The sequence below is a fragment of the Eutrigla gurnardus genome, assembly GCF_963514095.1.
Source record: "Eutrigla gurnardus genome assembly, chromosome: 13".
Lineage (NCBI taxonomy): Eukaryota > Metazoa > Chordata > Actinopteri > Perciformes > Triglidae > Eutrigla > Eutrigla gurnardus.
This window is the reverse complement of record NC_139936.1, coordinates 3,261,590-3,279,391: the sequence shown is the minus strand read 5'-3', so window position 1 is coordinate 3,279,391 and position 17,802 is coordinate 3,261,590. Positions and strand designations below refer to the sequence as shown.

The window sequence follows — 17,802 nt, the reverse complement described above, 5'->3', positions numbered from 1 at the left end:
GTAGCTATTTTTCAAATAAAGGCTTGTTAATACACAACGCTTGTCTCTTTTTTTCAAGCAGCTTTGTGAACACTGATTTAAGAGTAGAATACTAGAATAGCAGTGCTGTTTATCGCTTGCAGAAAAATAAGTCACCTTATAAGGCAGTTTAAAAAGACATTGATTACCCATCATACTGCATCACTGTCGTAAGGAGTGTAAATCTTGACCTAGTGTTGCCGTGACGCCTCTGTAGTCGGGAGGAATTGGTCTGAATATTCACCGCTGGTGTCCAAGATGTGAACCCTCAGTGGCTGACGTTCATCTCGCTTTCCTCGTCGTCGTCAGCGGAGAAGGCCGAGAAGCTGACGGGCTCACATGCAAGAGTGCGTAAATTGACCAGACATGCTGTCTGGGTGCTGCTAAAGTCTGGAACCGTAACCAAAAGGACTTCCTGGCCGTCAGGACCTGGTCGGAGGAGAAGGAAGGTAAAAGGGAAAACAAGTTAAATGGAATAATAGAGCCTATAATAATGTCTGTTTAGAGTAAAAGACTATCATCACATCCTGACCTTTGACAAGCTTGGAATCGAAGGTCGGGGCGCTGCCACTGAAGTAAACGTGGGGACACTCCTCCAAGATGAAAGGGTCTTTTTGGTAAAATGGGTAACAACCTGACACAAAATGAACAGAAAACAGTGTCAACTTGTTTGAGTCGATGTCAGCCGGGAGGTTCGCGTTTGATTCTGTGTGTATGATTCTGTATGTCTGACTGACCCAGAGTATCGGGGGCTGTCGGGGCCAGGTGTCTGAGTCGTAGCGTATCCTCCAGGATCTCCAGGTGACTGTCCATGCTGCTGTACTTCTGAATGTCACTGATATTCTGGCCTGATGTGCCATGGAACCTTAGTGGAAACACACACAGTCTTAAACATTGCTTGGAATTCAAGGCTAAATGCAAGATGGAAGATACGGTGATGCTTACTTCACTCCGTCAATGTTGGCTTGGTGTGGATTGGAGGCCAAATTAAGTGTCGGGTACACGGTGGACAAGGGGAACATACAGCGGTGGAGAGGCTGCTGGGGGAGGGTGTAGTTGGTGGGGTCGTACTTGCCCGGCATTACGTCCACTGGAACCGAGGCCTGGAACAGAGTGATGAACAGCGGGTGATCAGATAACATCTTCTACCCCTCCATAACAAATTCTGTGTTGATGTATCTACATTAAGTAAATATTCAGGAAAATCAACTAGGAAATTGTGTACGGATCGAATAATCAGAACAGGATAGCCACAAGCACAGTGTAAACAATATGGCAAACTCAGAGTATACATTCATATTGCACAAAATACATGTTTTAAAATGTATATAAATGCAAAGAGGGCGAAGCAGACTGACCACCAGCTGACACAGTAGCTCATCCAGCAGACGAACGGCCTCCACGCTGCCAGCCTGAGTCTTCTTGGTGAGGTACTTGGGCTTGACAAACACAAATAAATGATTTTAAAGTGAGCCAGTCCATGTTTGTTTCATCTCTGAAAAGCGTAAAAATCTAATAAGAGATAGTTTCCAGTTACCTTCGTTGACGCGTCCTTGTCCTGGGTGCTTTGGCTCAGCAGGTTTCCAGCCAGTAGGACCCTGGAAATGGTCGCTGCCCCGCTCTGCTCCCCCTGGTCACCAAGCTGACCGGTTACCATGTCAACGAGCAACTGTAGCCCCAGCATGCTGTCGGCATGACTACTGCCCATACCGAGTCCCGAGGCCAGAAGCACAAACCTGGATGGCGGCAGACATCGGCTTTAGAATCGATGATCACAAACAGCTGGGAACGTGTGTGTGTGTGTGTGTGTGTGTATGTGTGTGTGTATGTGTGTGTGTATGTGTGTGTGTATGTGTGTGTGTGTGTACCTGTCGGAGCTGAGCGTCGGTCTTGGTGTCTGCGGAGCAAGATCAGCCATGCAAAAGTCCTCCACTGTGAACTTCCCGTCATTCTTCTCGGCTCCATATATCACAATAACACTACCTGGGAGAGATGGGGGGAAGAGACGCCATTCAAGAGACCCGTCCACATCCTTAAGTCTGATAAAGACATCCTTGAGTCTGATAGTGACATCTTTCTTCATCCCCTCAAGAAAAATCCTGACCTGTGACACACTTGTTTTTGTCAATTTTGCCCTCCAGCTTGATCCTTTGAAGCTCATCCTCCAGAATCAGCTCGTCCGTCTCGCTGATGTATTTGGCTCGAGCCGGCTGAGGCAGCAGGTTGTGCTGAAGAGGAGAAACAAGAGATGTATGGAGATCTACATGACACCCATTTTTTTTCTGAGGCTGTAGGTGTTTTTAGCTGCTGACCTCCTCGCTGATCTCCTTCAGGATGGATGGCTGCAACTCCATGCGCTTGAACAAGGTTCCCACAATGCAACACAGCTCCCCCATCTGAAGATCACACAGCTTCCTGATAAGCACATCTGATCCTGAAATAGAGGTAAAAAATAAATAAATAAAAATACATGGGGGGGTAACAAAATAATAATGTAAGTCAAAACGTGTTGAGCTCACCCCATTTCTGCTGGGCTCTCTCTGACAGCAGCGGCCTCATCTCCATGAGTCGTGCCGAGTAGATATGAGCATACTGGCGACTGAAGCTCCGCTCGCCCACCGAGTAGCGGTCCGAGCCCGGAGTGTACGCCGGCGCCGACCTCTCGAACACCGGGCCCTGGTCCTCGTTGGCGGGGCGGCAGAGCAGAGAGGAGCCCTGCTTCTGGGCGCTCATGTCGGAGAACATGACGGTCCTGAACGCAGAGACGCGGGAGAGGTTAGTAGAAAAACTACGTGGTGTGTTTTTTTTTTGCTAAGCTAGTATTTCAATAGTTGTTGCCTAAATTTCGTCATGACAGCTAGTGCTGTCTGAGCTCTGCCAGAATAAAAATATCGCTCCTGTAACAGATTTAACGACCTTACCTGAGAAGAGGGGGCGTAAATATCCAACTGTTATCCGTTTAAACCTGGTTTCAACTTATATCTTGGAGATATCACCTGATTCTGTTCCTTGTCAGCGACCAAAATATACAATTCCCGCGAAATCACTCGCGCAACGTGAACGCCTAGTCTCGCGAGAAGATGTGCACAACGGGGGGGAAAAAAAGATATACACATTTTTTTTTTTTTACAATTAATCGTTAAAAATATTTTAATATGTAATATGCAACGGTGTACAAACAAACAACACATATAATGTAATGCGAGCTTTCACTAATTTTTTTTAAAATTATTTTTCTCTCTTCGTCGCGCGGAGGCAACGTCACCGATTCAAATACGTGCGTCGCACTAAAGTGAGGTCACAATAGTGTCGCGGCAGCACGCAGAGTCGCCATTTTCGCTGCTCTTTGTGTGCTACTCTCTGCTAGTAGGTTTTTTCTGTGTGTTTTTGTCGAGCGATTCGTCGACTCGGGTTTTAATTCGTCCCCCCCCTAAACCCCCCTCCAAAACATAATGCAAGGAAACCGGGGCCCACATCAGAACCACGGGTCTAACCGCCCGGGGGACCAGAGAAGACCCGGAGGACCGAACTCCAACGGCCAGCACCCGGATCAGAATGAGTCGACCAAGCCCCACAACCCCAACGAGGCCTTAACCCTGGACCTGCAGAGCTTCAGAAAGCCCGGGGAGAAGACCTTCACCCAGCGGAGCAGGCTGTTCGTGGGCAACCTGCCGACCGGGATCACCGAGGAGGACCTCGAGAAGCTCTTCGACAAGTACGGCAAGGCCAGCGAAATCTTCATCAACAAGGAACGAGGGTTCGGCTTCATCCGGCTGGAGACCCGAATCATAGCGGAGATCGCTCGGGCCGAGCTGGACGATGCTCCGTTCAGGGGTCGTCCCATCCGGGTGAGGTTCGCAACGCACGGCGCCGCTTTGACTGTGAAAAATTTGCCCGACTTTGTGTCCAACGAGCTGCTGGAGGAGGCCTTCGCCGTCTTCGGCCAGATCGAGAGAGCCGTGGTGATCGTGGACGACAGAGGGAGGCCCACGGGGAAGGGGATCGTGGAGTACACCTCGAAGCCAGCCGCGAGGAAGGCTCTGGATAAGTGCAGTGATGGAGCCTACGTCCTCACAGCGTTCCCCCGACCCATCACAGTGGAGCCCATGGACCAGCTCGACGAAGAGGAGGGTCTGTCGGAGAAGCTGGTCAACAAGAACCAGCAGTACCACAAGGAGCGTGAGCAGCCGCCGCGGTTCGCCCAGCCGGGCTCCTTCGAGTACGAGTACGCCATGCGCTGGAAGGCCCTGATGGAGATGGAGAAGCAACAGTACGAGATGGTGGACCGCAACATGAAGGAGGCCCAGGAGAAGCTGGAGGCCGAGATGGAGGCGGCCCGGCACGAGCACCAGGTGATGCTGATGAGGCAGGACCTGCTGAGGCGGCAGGAGGAGTTGCGGAGGATGGAGGAGCTCCACAACCAGGAGGTGCAGAAGAGGAAGCAGGCCGAGATCCGGCAGGAGGAGGAGCGCCGGAGGAGAGAGGAGGAGATGAGGATGCGCAACGAGGAGATGCTGAAGAGGCAGCAGGAGGGCTTCAGGGGCAACTTCGCCGAAAACAGGGAGCAGGAGATGAGGATGCACATGGGCGGTCACGGGATGAACAGAAACTCGCTGGGCGGCAACTCGGGCCCTGCCGGGCCCGCCGGCATGGCTGCCGAGAACGCCGCCATGATGCCGGGGCCGGGAAACAACAACATGCCGGGAGGAGGCCAGGGCGGCTTCCCCCGAGGCCTCCCTGGACCCGGAGACTATGGACCTAACAAGCAACGCAGATTTTGAATCACATCGTTATAATTTCCCTCCCTCCCCATTTTCACTCACTGTATTTTAAAGTTCAGGTAGTGAGTGTTAACCTTTTTTGATCTTTGGAAACTTGCATGAATTATTATTTTTTTTCTACCTTTTTATTTGTACCTTTTTGTGTTAACGTCTTTAGTACTAAAATGTCCTAACTCCAAATGAGCCATGTGTTTTACTTTTCACCTTCACTGTACTTTTCATAGGGATAGAAAGTGTTCCTTTCCTGGACATGTTGACTTTTTCTGGAATAAATTCATGATTCCCTGAAGATTTTGTTTTTTGACGTTTTAAGGTTTCTGGATGTGTTTCAGAGCAGCGTGATGGACTCCTGTCATCACAGGGCGGGTCTCCTCCTGGTTCCTGGTAGTCACAGCTGTCAGCTGGGTTTCTGCCATCAATGAGAGTATTGATTTAATGAACGCTGATGAGTCAATGGCCTGAAACGCAGATCCAAGGCCGCATATATTGTCTCGTCAATAACAGTCCAGTCCGTTCCTTCGGCTGCAAAATAAAGAACAAGCTGTAATTAGATTTTCATTTCCACACAGCCGTACCTAATGGGAGTTTACGGGTCGCTGCTTAAAGGTAACGAGCAAGCACAGCTTCATGTTGACATGATTTATTATTGTCAATACCTAAAATCTGTCTTGCTGATTGATACATATTGATTTGGCTCAGCTGTGTTGACGCTCCTGCAATACCTTTGTGAAAGGGTCAGTCGGTGTCACTGTGATGTCAGCGAGCAGAACGACCAATAGCTTTTCACGAGTTACTGTGTTTGATGGAAGGGAGAGCACAGGTGTAACCGATGATCCTGGTGCTTAAAGGTGTGCCATCGTTCCGGCTTCCATCCACCTACACAACTAGACGTTTAGTGACTCATCCGCCGTTTAGTCTAGCAGGAAGCTGAGAGAGAGAGTTATCAAAGAGAGTCTGGCACTCAGGGCAGTGACACCTGCATACCTGCACAGTGACAACGTTATATATGAACAGTGTCCTGAAACGTCCCACCTCACAGACCGCTGAGACAACAGAGTCTATTATAAGAGAGCAGCAGGAGGAGGAGGCTCTGATTCAGGCACGTTTTCTTTCCTTTTTTCTGGCTTAAATAGGGCAGATGAGGCTCAGCACACTGTGAAAACACAGTGAGTTTGAATTTAATATGCAGCTCTGCAAATTACTTCATTGTCTGAGAGTTCAAAGGTCAAAGTTCATCAATCTCAACACATTAAAAGATCTTTAATGCTGTTCTCAGTGCAGATTGCATGTCACGCTCCAGCGTTTGAGTTTCACGAAGGAAGTCCAGGTGGAGTGAAATAAGGTAGAAACCCAAACAGTAGCAGAGAAAGTCGGTGTTTGTACACAAAGTTGACCGAAGGCTTTCATAATAGACAAACAGTTTCATGTTGCCTGATGAAAGACAATCTGATGCCAAATGGCAGATATTTGAGAATCCTTCGGTCTCATCATGCAGCCCAAACATAGAAAAAGAAAATAACAATAAATGACATGTTGGCTAAAGTAACACTGACTAAAGCTTACAGCAATAACATGATAAAAAAATAAAAACAGGTGTAAAAAATAATGTAAAAACCAACAAAGCTTTTAAAAAAAATGATGTTATGACAATGCAAATGAAAAGTTGTATTAAAATGATTTCCTATTTAAGTGAGTTCCTCGGCTTAGAAAACAGTTCCGAAAACCTCTGATATCGAGAGGATCATTCAAATCTTTAAAACCAAGTAAACATTTCAAATGAAATCTTAAAGATACAGGTTTTTAATCTCCATCACGCGATGGTTTTATACCCTCTCACAGATTCAGCAGATAGCGAAGGTTTTTCTGAGGAAACTACCCTTCACCTGTATCGGAGTCCAAAATGTCAAGACCTCCTGCCAGCACAATGAGAGCTCCATAAATGATGATGGATAAGGACTCGGATCGTAAAGAGGGGAACGTGTGATTTATCTGGAGGGGAGATCTCAAGGTCTCTAATCTGATCTGGAGTCGTCCTTTTTAAACACTCTGGACCTTGAAGACATTCTCCCTCCTGTAAGATATCTCTCAATGATTCAGCAAATATATGTCCCCAATTATTCCTTCAATTTAAAATTCTGTGTCTACATAATACTGTATATACGTAATAATAAATGCACACGTGATAATTGTTAAGGTTAAGGTAACGCTTGTCAGACTAATAAATAAATCACAACATGCAGCATTTTTACGTTTTTTTAAATACATAAGAAAATATTTGTCACCAATTATTCCTTAAATTTAAAGTTATTTTTATATATACGTAATAATGAATGCATAATAATTGAGGCCTGCATGATTGTGTTAATGTTACATTGTCAGACTTATTCGTCTTCATAAAATGTATTTTTTTGTGCATTTAAAATCATATATTTCTGCATTTTTTTAAAATTTGAATTTAGTAAACAAAATAAATAATATATGGCCCTTTGCATGAATGAGATTGATGAGGAATGGGTGCCAGGTCACTGTGTTCCTCATGGGATCATATCAATATAATAATAAACGAGTGGGAATAAAATCATCAAGAGCTAAATAAGAATCTAAATAAATTGTTGGCTGTTTTCGGTTTGCTGGCCGACAAACTGTTACATGCATAAGAGGGAATAAAGAAGCTGTGAGAAGTTCGTTCTGCACCATTTCATATGCTTTTGCTTTTTTTCTGTTTTTCTTACACAGCAAAATTTCATTGCACAACCACCTCGCTGTACAAAGACAATAAATGACACGTTATCAGCTTCGCCCCGATGGCTCCGATGCACCTGTGGCATGATCGTGGAGCCTCGGCCCAACGCCTTATCTCAGCCGTGACCTTGACACGCCATAACAACGCAATTACAAAGTTGATCTGATGTTGTAGGACGGGATCCAGGAAGTGATTAGTCATGTTTTATTTATTTAAAAACAACATGTTTGGAGCTCTCTCTCTCCCCACAGCAGTGAAACCCAGATGATCTGGTCTAAAGTCCAGGATTGATCTGATTCAGCTGTGTGTGTGTGTGTGTGTGTGTGTGTGTGTGTGTGTGTGTGTGTGTGTGTGTGTGTGTGTGTGTTGCAGTAGCAGAGGGTCAGTAAATAAAAATGATACACGAAGCGAAGACCTGGGTGCGGTTGTTATTTTCGGATTCTCGTGCGGTTTCTTCCTGCTCTTTCGGATTTCCCCGACAACCCAATCGAAATCTCCCATGTTAATTATCGTACAGAGGAATTTAGTCATCCTCGGCCGTGATTGGCCAGCCGCCGCATCACACCAGATAAGAAAGGTGTGACATCACAGGAGTGGTGGTGACCCACGTCTCTATTGCCGTTGGATGGTAGAGAGACTCACTGTAGTCTCATGTATCTTCCAGCAAGGCAGCAGAGATTCAAACACACTCCAGGACCAGACTCTACCTGTGGACTCTTGTGTTGCTGAAAGACTCTCGGGAATCATGGTCCGCATCGCCGCCCTGATCACCTTTCTGACCTGTATGGTAAGTTTGGACCTCTTTCTTCCAGAACCAGGACTCGTTCCAGTCCAGTAAAAACCTCACATCGCTTTATTGTCACTCTCCAGGGTTAAAAAAACTCTTTATAGGTCTTTACAAAAAGGTACAATCTGCAACCGGGAATACATGGACTTGCTTTTTGTTTTAAAACATAAACATTTCCAGATGTTGGTAACCGTAAAAAAGGACAACGGTTGGATTTGTTTCGGCAGTAAAGCATCGTAAAGGTCAAAGGGTGCTGTGTCACTTCTTTGAACCGAAGCCAAAGTTACCTCGAAAAGTCCCTCAGATAAAAAACAATTCTGTGACTCCGGAGTTCAACGGTACGGAAGATATAAATGCCCAAACTAATACGCTACACACAGTAAAGTGTCTACATAATTCATTTCATGGAATGCAGTCTACATGTTACAATGTTTATTGTACTTCACTTTTATCTGTTTGGTGGATGTGTTTATTTTTGGCATTTAAATCTTCCATACACTTAAAAGTTCTCATAAAATAATAACATGTATTCATAATAAGTAAAAAAAAACCTGATGTGAATCTTTAAACAATGACACTCAGGTTTTAAAAAAAATACATATGAACAGGGGAGATCTAAAGTCATTTGGATAAGTAATCATCCATTTTCAAGTTTTGATAAAAATGCAACTCTAATGAGATAATTATTCAGGACTTAGTTTAATATGAAAATCTCAAATTGTGTTGTCCTTTTCCGTAATCACAGATGCAGCTTGTGATTTTAATATTTGAATAGATGCTTCTCTTCTTCACTTGAAGCGTCATGTGACTTCCTCCGACTGTAAAAACCCTGCAGGTGCTGTCGGCGGCCCAACATGAGCCCGGCTTCTGCTCCTTCTACGAGGAGTGTGGTCGTAACCCGTTGGTGGAAGAGTCCCTCCTCCCTCCCACCGTCCCCTGCTACGACTACAGCCGCGCCCGACACCTCAAGGGGAACCACTACAAGAGACTCAAAACGGTCCGTAGACCCCCCCTCACTTCTTCTTTGTCTATAAAAAGTTGTGTTTGTGAGTTTATTGAAACATCACCTCTTGCTGCAGGTGTGTCCCATGTTGGACCGCGGCGAGGGCAACACCTTCGCCTGCTGCTCGCTCAAACAGCTGTCCTCCCTGGAAATGAGTCTGACGCTGTCCAAGGCCATTCTGATCCGCTGCCCGTCCTGCGCCGAGAACTTCGCCCACCTGCACTGCATCAACACCTGCAGCCCCAACCAGAGCCAGACAGTAAATGTCACCAGGGTCATGAACATCACCAACAACAACAACTTGACCAAGGAGGTCGTGGTGGGCTACCAGGCGTTCCTCAGTGCCACCTTCGCTGAAGCCTCCTTCCAGTCGTGCAAAAGCGTCAGGATCCCCGCCACGGGAGGCTTCGCCGTCGGCACCATGTGCGGCCGGTACGGCGCCAAGCTGTGCAACCCCCAGCGCTGGTTCGACTTCCAGGGAGACTCCAGCAACGGCCTGGCTCCGCTGGACATACAGTTCAACCTAATAAAGGATGGGGACACCGAGGGAGTACCCAAGGGTGTGATCCCCTACAATGGACGTGCCTTGAGGTGCAACGAGATCACACCGTCCGGGGGTCAGGTCTGCTCCTGCCAGGACTGCCAAGAGTCATGCCCGAAGATGCCGCCTCCTCCGATACCCCCCGGCCCCTTCAGACTTCTGGGGACGGACGGCTTTCTCGTGATTTCCATCATCCTATTCTGTCTGCTGATATTCACCTTCTTCTTCTACCTCTCTGTGTTATACTTGGTGAGGTCTCAGAAGAGAAAGGACCAGGAGAAAGGAAAGAGAAAGGGAAAAGGCAAAGACCAGAACAGCAATCACGTGACCCAGCAGCTCATCGATCCGTCAGAGGTGACGTGCGCCGAAAGGAACAGCATGGCCGCTCAAGTTTTTCTCAGCAGAGAATTTTGCCATTGGGGAACCCTCATGGCCACCTATCCTCTCACGGTTAGTTACACCAAAGCATTTTAGTAGAATACAAGTCTTACAATACTAACTGAAAGAAAGCAGGATCCACCCAGATCAAGTAAGGCTGTAACAAAATAGTGTGTAAATCGAGCAAGCTTGAATTTTATAGCTCAAAAATTCATCTTTTCATTTGTAATAAGACAAATGTCGCTTTAAAGCAAATTGTGTGTAGAATTTGAACACTTCTGACTTTATTGCGTGCTCAGATTTGGTCTCAACACATCCAAATTCTACACGATTCAAGAAAAAAGCAGCCTTGTTTTCAACTGTTGATATTTGAACTCCATCCAAGGTGCTCTTGTTGTCGGCCATCGTCGTGGCCGTCTTCTCCGCCGGCCTCAAGTCCATCCAGCTCACCACGGACCCCGTCGAGCTGTGGTCGGCCCCCGACAGCCGTGCCCGCCAGGAGAAGGACTTCCACGACGCTCACTTCGACCCTTTCTTCAGGACCAACCAGCTGATCTTGACGGCGCCGGGCAGAAAGGGACACATTTACGACTCTCTGCTGTTCGGACAGCAGAACTTCAGCGGGCTTGTGTCCAAAGATCTCATCATTGAGCTCCTGGAGCTCCAGACCCGGATCCAGGTAAAGAGCCCAGAATCCCAACTGACAGTTGACAATCATTATGAGGCTTCTGAGAGTATGAGGTCCAGCTTGACTTAATAGTCACATTATATCATGTTTTGACACATCAATGTCTCTTCTATGCTGTTTCTAGAACATTGAGTTCTGGTCCGAGGATCTGAACCGCATCGCGAGTCTGAAAGACGTGTGCTTTGCACCGCTGAACCCGTCCAACCCCTCCCTGACGGACTGCGCCGTCAACAGCTTGCCACAGTACTTCCAGAACAGCCTGGAGAACATCAACGCCAAGGTGAACATGACAGAGCTGGGGGTGACCAAAGAGGTGGACTGGAGAGATCACCTGATCTACTGCCTCAAGTAAGGGTTCATCAAATGGACAAATCTGTGATTGATCTGCGATCGCTCTTTAACACAACATTCCCTTCTCTATCCAAGCTCTCCCCTGTCCTTCCAAGACATCACTAAACTACGTATGAGCTGCATGGCCGATTACGGAGCTCCGGTCTTCACCTTCCTGGCTGTCGGAGGCTACAAGAGTGAGTAACTTTCTTAAAACAGTAACAACACAAATATGACCCAGCTCGCCTGAACACCTTCGCTCTTCCTCAGATGAAGACTACACCAACGCTGAGGCTTTCATCCTGACCTTCTCCCTCAACAACTACGCTCGAACCAACCCCAAGTTCAAAGTGTCCTTGCAGTGGGAGACGGAGTTCCTTAACATCGTCCAGGACTACCAGAAGAACCCGGCCGCCAACTTCACCTTTGCATACATGGCAGAGGTGAAGTTAAAACATGCAAAAAAAAAAACCACAATTGCGTTGAGTTCTCTCCTCTGTTTCTGCCCCTAATCCTTAACTTGTCTCGGTCCTACAGAGGTCTCTGGAGGATGAGATCAATCGGACCACAGCCGAGGACATCCCCATCTTCATGATCAGCTACGCTGTGATCTTTGTTTACATCGCTGTGGCGCTGGGGGAGTACTCGTCATGGAGACGCATACTGGTAAGAACTTCAGAAACTACCAGTTAGTCCGACCACTCCTTTTGGTCCAGACTAGTACAACAATTATTGGATGCCTTTAATCTTTGTACAGGCTGTCATGGTCCCCAGAGGATGAACCCCACAGACTTTAGGAGTCCCCTGACTTTTCCTTTAGTCGTCACAAGCATGGTGTTGTGTATACAACGTGCTGTGGATACGCTAATCCCCACCAAGAAAGTAAAACTGATGACACGGTGACTTATCACACATACGTGAGATAAGGAGAGGCTGCAGTCGTATGGCTGGGTCAGCTGTATGGAGCTTATCTCCATGGCGACGCACATAGGTTTATTGGCCATGAAGTTATACGATACAGATGATACAGTCTGGAGAAAAAAGGTTCACCAAGTTGAACGTGTCATTCTTATCTCATCATATATATCATCCTATAGGTGGACTCCAAGTTCCTAGTGGGTCTGGGTGGGATCCTGGTGGTCGGCTGCTCCGTGCTGACCTCCATGGGCTTCTACTCCTGGATCGGCGTGCCCTCGTCGCTGGTCATTCTGCAGGTCGTACCGTTCCTGGTGCTCGCCGTCGGAGCCGACAACATCTTCATCTTCGTTCTGGAGTACCAGGTGTGTGGTTCTTCGTTGTCGGGTGTTGCTGAAGTTGTAAAGATGTTGTTTTTTTTGTGACGTCACCCATGTCTTCCTTCCTCTCAGAGAGATGTGCGGAGGCCCGGAGAGAAGAGAGAGGAGCACATCGGTCGCGTCCTTGGAAACGTAGCTCCCAGCATGCTCCTGTGCAGCCTCTCCGAGTCCATCTGCTTCTTCCTGGGTAGGAACTTTTGCACAAACAGAACAATCCGATTTCTCACACATTCGGCGTGTAGGAAAGCACCATTACGTTGACCTGTTAACCCGTGTGCTGTCTGCCACCCAAGGGGCCCTGTCCACCATGCCGGCAGTGAAGACATTCGCTCTGTACGCCGCTCTGGCCGTGATCATGGACTTCGCCCTCCAGATGACGGCGTTTGTGGCGCTGCTGTCCCTGGATGCCCGTCGCCAAGACAACGACCGCTGTGAACTGCTCTGCTGTGTCACCGTGTCGACTCAGCGGCCCAACAAGCCAAACGAGGGCTTCCTGCTGCCCCTCATGAGGAAGTACTACGCCCCGGTCCTGCTGCACCGCTACACCAGGATCACAGTGGTACAGCTGCTAAACCCCAACCTGCTGAGATGAACATAAACACTTTTCATAAAACTTTTCACTGGATATTTGAATGCATTCTGTCCCGTGTTCCCTTCAGATGGTGGTTTTCATCTTCATGTTCTGTGGATCCATATTCCTCATGTTTAACGTGAAAGTGGGTCTGGACCAGGAGCTGGCGATGCCTCAGGTCAGCTATATTCATACATATATATGTATAAATGAAAGGCCTGACCACTCCTCTCTTCCAGTGTAACCTGACAGAGATGGTTCTGTTTGTTCGCTGCAGGGCTCTTACATGCTGGACTACTTCCAATACCTATACAAATACTTTGAGGTGGGAGTCCCTGTTTACTTTGTCACCAAAAAGGGCTTCGACTTCACCACCGTGGAGGGCATGAACGCCGTCTGCTCCAGCGTGGGCTGCGATCAGTTCTCGCTCACCCAGAAGATCCAGTACGCCACCAACCACCCTGAACTGTGAGTTTCAGATCCTGGACGGGAGGAACTAGACGTTTACATACCTTTTTTTTGCTGAGTCACAACAACAAGTGGTTGCTCGGCAACAGCCAATTCCTCTGCCTTCGTCCTTCACATTATTATTTTGACAGATCCTTGAACCCTCATGATATCGTAGCAGCAACCTCTTACATACTGGCCAATCAGATCAGTTAATGATAAACTCGGTTACATGAATGCCAGTGAGGCGATAAAGACACCAAAAACCTGTAGATAAGGAGGATTATCGCGTTAATTTATCGATGGCAGCATTAGTTACTTACCGTTCACTGGCAAAGCGGAAATGCTCTTCTCGTAAACCGGGAATCAGACGACGATTGAACATCCTGCTAAAGTGGATATCTCAAAATGTCCTTCAGAGGAATAAAGACAGAGATATTGATCACAGTGCACCCGAATATCAACCAGTCTTTGGCCCATTTAATATCTTGTTGTTTAAGTTCTTATATTTGGCGACTATAAGAAATGAGACGTCTGTGTTTCACCTTCTGACCCTGTGGTCTGCAGGTCCTACTTGGCCATCCCTGCTAACTCCTGGGTCGATGACTTCATCGACTGGCTGAACCCCGGATCCAAATGCTGTCGTCTGTACGCCTTCGGCCCGAACGCCGGGAAGTTCTGTCCGGCGAGCCAATGTGAGGATCTACATTCTTCACTGTGAAATTCACTCACACGACCCGCCTTCATTAACACCTCCTCTGCTTCCGTGTCTCCACAGCGGCTTTCCTCTGTCCCCGGAAGTGCATGACTCCTCCTGCGGACGGCGTCCTCCGGCCCTCCGTTGATCAATTCAACCGCTTCCTGCCCGACTTCCTGGGCAACAGGCCCGACCTGCAGTGCCCCAAAGGGTGTGTGTCATAGCGTGCAGAAAAACAACAACAACAATAAGCGGATCGTGGTGAATTTACATTATCGGGATAATATCATCACGAGCGTCCAGAAAAAGCCGTCTAGCTATCAAATTATAAAATAGAGCCTGACTTTATAAATGCATGATAATTATTTTTTAAAATCTTTTCTTATTTAGGATTTTTTCACATAAAAATAGATGCCTTATTTGTGATGCAATTAAAACATTTATTTTATTTTTTATTTTATTTTTTATTTAAATTTAAAAAAAAAAATATATATATAATTTTTATTTATTTGTTCTTACATTTTTTATTTCATTTTTCATTTTATTTTTTATTTTATTTTTTATTTTGAGATAACAATGCATATTGATTGATGAACACTTGGTGAGAATGCATCACTTCGTGTAAATATGCAGGATTCAGCTAGAAGCTAATTTCTATATACGACACATTTTACAACACATAAACAACAAAAACATCAGAACAACAACTTGCATGCTTGCGTGAGCATCATTCTCACTGCTTGCCATCTCTCCGAACAGCGGCCTCGGTGCCTACGACAAAGCTGTGGTGAAAGATCAGAGCGGAGAAATTATCGGTAAGTCGTCTCAAATCCCCCTCCGAGCAGCCAAAACGTCTTTTAAACCGAAACACCGTTGGTGAACCTTCATCCATCCTTGTTTTGCTCCCAGCCTCCCGCTTCATGGCCTACCACACGCCTCTGTCCAACTCCCAGGACTTCACGGCGGCGCTGCTGAAGGCCAGAGAGCTGGCACACAACATCACCATGGGCATGAGGCTGATAAACGGCACCCCAGAGGACTTTGAAGTGTTCCCTTACACGTACGTATTCTTCTACCCAGAATACCATCTGACTATTTCCTCTGTGATCGCCATTAAACTGGGATTCCTTTCCAGGGTGACCAACGTCTTCTATGAGCAGTACCTGACCATCGTGCCGGAGGGGCTCTTCAACATCTCCCTGTGTCTGCTGCCCACCTTCGTGGTCTGCTGCCTGCTGCTGGGCTTGGACCTGCGCTCCGGTCTGCTCAACCTGATCACCATCATCATGATCACCGTGGACACCGTGGGCGTCATGACGCTGTGGGGCATCGACTACAACGCCGTGGCCCTCATCAATCTGGTCACGGTAAGAACGATGACCGTCGGGATTTAATACTTTGTTTGTTTGGTATTTTACTGACTTACGTTCTCCCCGTGTGGCCTGCAGGCGGTGGGCATCTCCGTGGAGTTTGTGTCTCACATGACCAGATCCTTTGCACTCAGCACCAAAGCCACGCATGTGGAAAGAGCCAAGGAGGCCACGGCCAACATGGGCAGTGCGGTAAGTCAACGAGAAGGAAACCCGGAGCAGGAACTGCATGTAATCCGTCACCGTGACGACCCTGACAATCCACCAGGGGGTCTGCGTTCCTCTGAACCACACCTGGACCTGGTGTGGTTCATCTTCTGACGACCCAGATCCTGCAAGACCAAGAACACAGACCCCCTGGCGGATTGGAGGCGTGGTCACACTCGCAGATTTAAAGCTGAAATCTGAGAAACACATGATTAAAATAAACTCATTCAGTAGCAGCTGTTATATTTCTTATACATGTGTTATATTTTGCACCCTGCAGGTGTTCGCTGGTGTCGCGATGACCAACCTGCCAGGCATCTTCGTGCTGGCGTTCGCCAAAGCACAGCTCATCCAGATCTTCTTCTTCCGACTGAACCTGGTCATCACTCTGTTGGGGATGGCTCACGGACTCGTCTTCCTCCCTGTGCTGCTCAGCTACTTCGGTATGTGCCTCTCAATAAAAGCTGCTTCATGCAACAAAGGTGGTTTTACACCAGAAATCTCTTTTTTCCTCAGGTCCTGGTGTGAATAAAGCACAGCTGCTGCAGCTTCAGCAGGAGAAAGCAAAGGCCAGCCAGGAGCTGGAGCTGAGGAACGACACGAGGCAAGTCTACAACAACATGAGCTACGAGGACAATGAGCTGTATCTGGATTCAAGGTTCACAAAGGCCTCCACCAACATCAGCAGACCGTCAGAGACCAAGGAGGAGAAAGAGGAGAGAATTGACCGTTTCTGAGCTTTTATGTTTTTTTTTTAAAGCTCCGCTGAACAAATACCTCTGGAACAAACTGAACAAAGATGGACGCGGGAAAAGAAACGAGAAGTCTTGTGTTTTTGGCTCCGTGTGGAAATCATTAACTTTGTACCTCAATCAGAATCGAGCCGGTGGGACCGAAAGACAGCAACGCACAGTTGTGCAATATTTCTGAGCAATGCAAGAGTGGACCGTTGAAAACGAGAGTCAACCTTCCTGCCTCAACGTGTGGAAAAAACAAGGTCCGTCTTTGACAGGACGGGAAGTTTACAATGTTCTTGAATAAGTCATTTTGTTTTTTTGTATTTAATGTAATTATTTTGTATGCGTGAATGTTTCACATGAGCACTGTTTAGTAGTGATTTAAATGAACCCACACTCCAACTTTTCATGTGAAAGTTTCTACAATAGCAGGATGGTGGCATTTCTGTAAAAATGTGCAATCGTTGAAAAATATTAAATGTGTTTAAACATTTGGCATTGTAAGTTATTTGTGTACACACTAGTCTGCATCATCACATTTTTTTTGACATGCTAAAATATTTTGTATGACTTTTTCCGACATACTTAAATATTACTTTTTTCGTGACTTTTTTCGACATACTGAAATATTACTTTTTTCGTGACTTTTTTCGACATACTTAAATATTACTTTTTTCGTGAATTTTTTCGACGTACTCAAATATTACTTTTTTCGTGACTTTTTTCGACATACTTAAATATTACTTTTTTCGTGAATTTTTTCGACGTACTCAAATATTACTTTTTTCGTGACTTTTTTCGACATACTTAAATATTACTTTTTTCGTGAATTTTTTCGACATACTCAAATATTACTTTTTTCGTGACTTTTTTCGACATACTTAAATATTACTTTTTTCGTGAATTTTTTCGACATACTCAAATATTACTTTTTTCGTGACGTTTTTCGACAGTCAAATATTACTTTTTTCATGATTTTTTTCGACAGTCAAATATGACTTTTTTCATGACTTTTTTCGACATACTGAAATATTACTTTTTTCATGACTTTTTCCGACATACTAAATTACTTTTTTCGTGAGTTTTTTCGACATACTAATATATTACTTTTTTTCGACATACTAAAATAATTTTTTTGACATACTAAAATATTATTTATTTCGACATACTAATATATTATTTTTTTCAACATACTCAAATATTACTTTT

The 17,802-nt window shown here is 46.2% G+C and overlaps 3 protein-coding genes across 3 annotated transcripts; 2 read left to right on the top strand and 1 right to left on the bottom strand.

Annotated features, from left to right (window-relative positions):
- Nucleotides 1-212: 212 nt before the first annotated feature.
- On the bottom strand, nucleotides 213-3,075 carry pold2 (polymerase (DNA directed), delta 2, regulatory subunit). The gene is made up of 11 exons (XM_084025896.1): nucleotides 2,940-3,075; nucleotides 2,538-2,770; nucleotides 2,331-2,452; nucleotides 2,123-2,246; nucleotides 1,887-2,001; nucleotides 1,556-1,754; nucleotides 1,377-1,457; nucleotides 964-1,121; nucleotides 756-883; nucleotides 551-652; nucleotides 213-447 (listed from the first exon to the last, which is right to left on the bottom strand). Exons 2-11 carry the CDS (start codon nucleotides 2,761-2,763, stop codon nucleotides 287-289), a joined length of 1,416 nt encoding a protein of 471 aa, XP_083882022.1. The 5' UTR covers nucleotides 2,764-2,770; nucleotides 2,940-3,075; the 3' UTR covers nucleotides 213-286.
- A 267-nt stretch (nucleotides 3,076-3,342) lies between these two features.
- LOC311023320 (non-POU domain-containing octamer-binding protein-like) lies at nucleotides 3,343-5,088 on the top strand. The gene has a single exon (XM_084025077.1). The coding sequence runs from the start codon at nucleotides 3,471-3,473 to the stop codon at nucleotides 4,797-4,799; it is 1,329 nt and encodes a 442-aa protein (XP_083881203.1). The 5' UTR covers nucleotides 3,343-3,470; the 3' UTR covers nucleotides 4,800-5,088.
- Nucleotides 5,089-8,200: 3,112 nt separating this feature from the next.
- Nucleotides 8,201-17,046, top strand: npc1l1 (NPC1-like 1). Its single transcript, XM_084024727.1, has 21 exons — nucleotides 8,201-8,329; nucleotides 9,165-9,326; nucleotides 9,409-10,323; nucleotides 10,637-10,930; nucleotides 11,064-11,287; nucleotides 11,366-11,466; nucleotides 11,540-11,712; nucleotides 11,807-11,935; nucleotides 12,367-12,549; nucleotides 12,637-12,751; nucleotides 12,858-13,123; nucleotides 13,224-13,313; nucleotides 13,413-13,603; nucleotides 14,150-14,277; nucleotides 14,361-14,490; nucleotides 15,039-15,094; nucleotides 15,189-15,339; nucleotides 15,415-15,646; nucleotides 15,728-15,841; nucleotides 16,137-16,299; nucleotides 16,373-17,046. Exons 1-21 carry the CDS (start codon nucleotides 8,288-8,290, stop codon nucleotides 16,591-16,593), a joined length of 4,080 nt encoding a protein of 1,359 aa, XP_083880853.1. The 5' UTR covers nucleotides 8,201-8,287; the 3' UTR covers nucleotides 16,594-17,046.
- The last annotated feature ends 756 nt before the right edge of the window (nucleotides 17,047-17,802 follow it).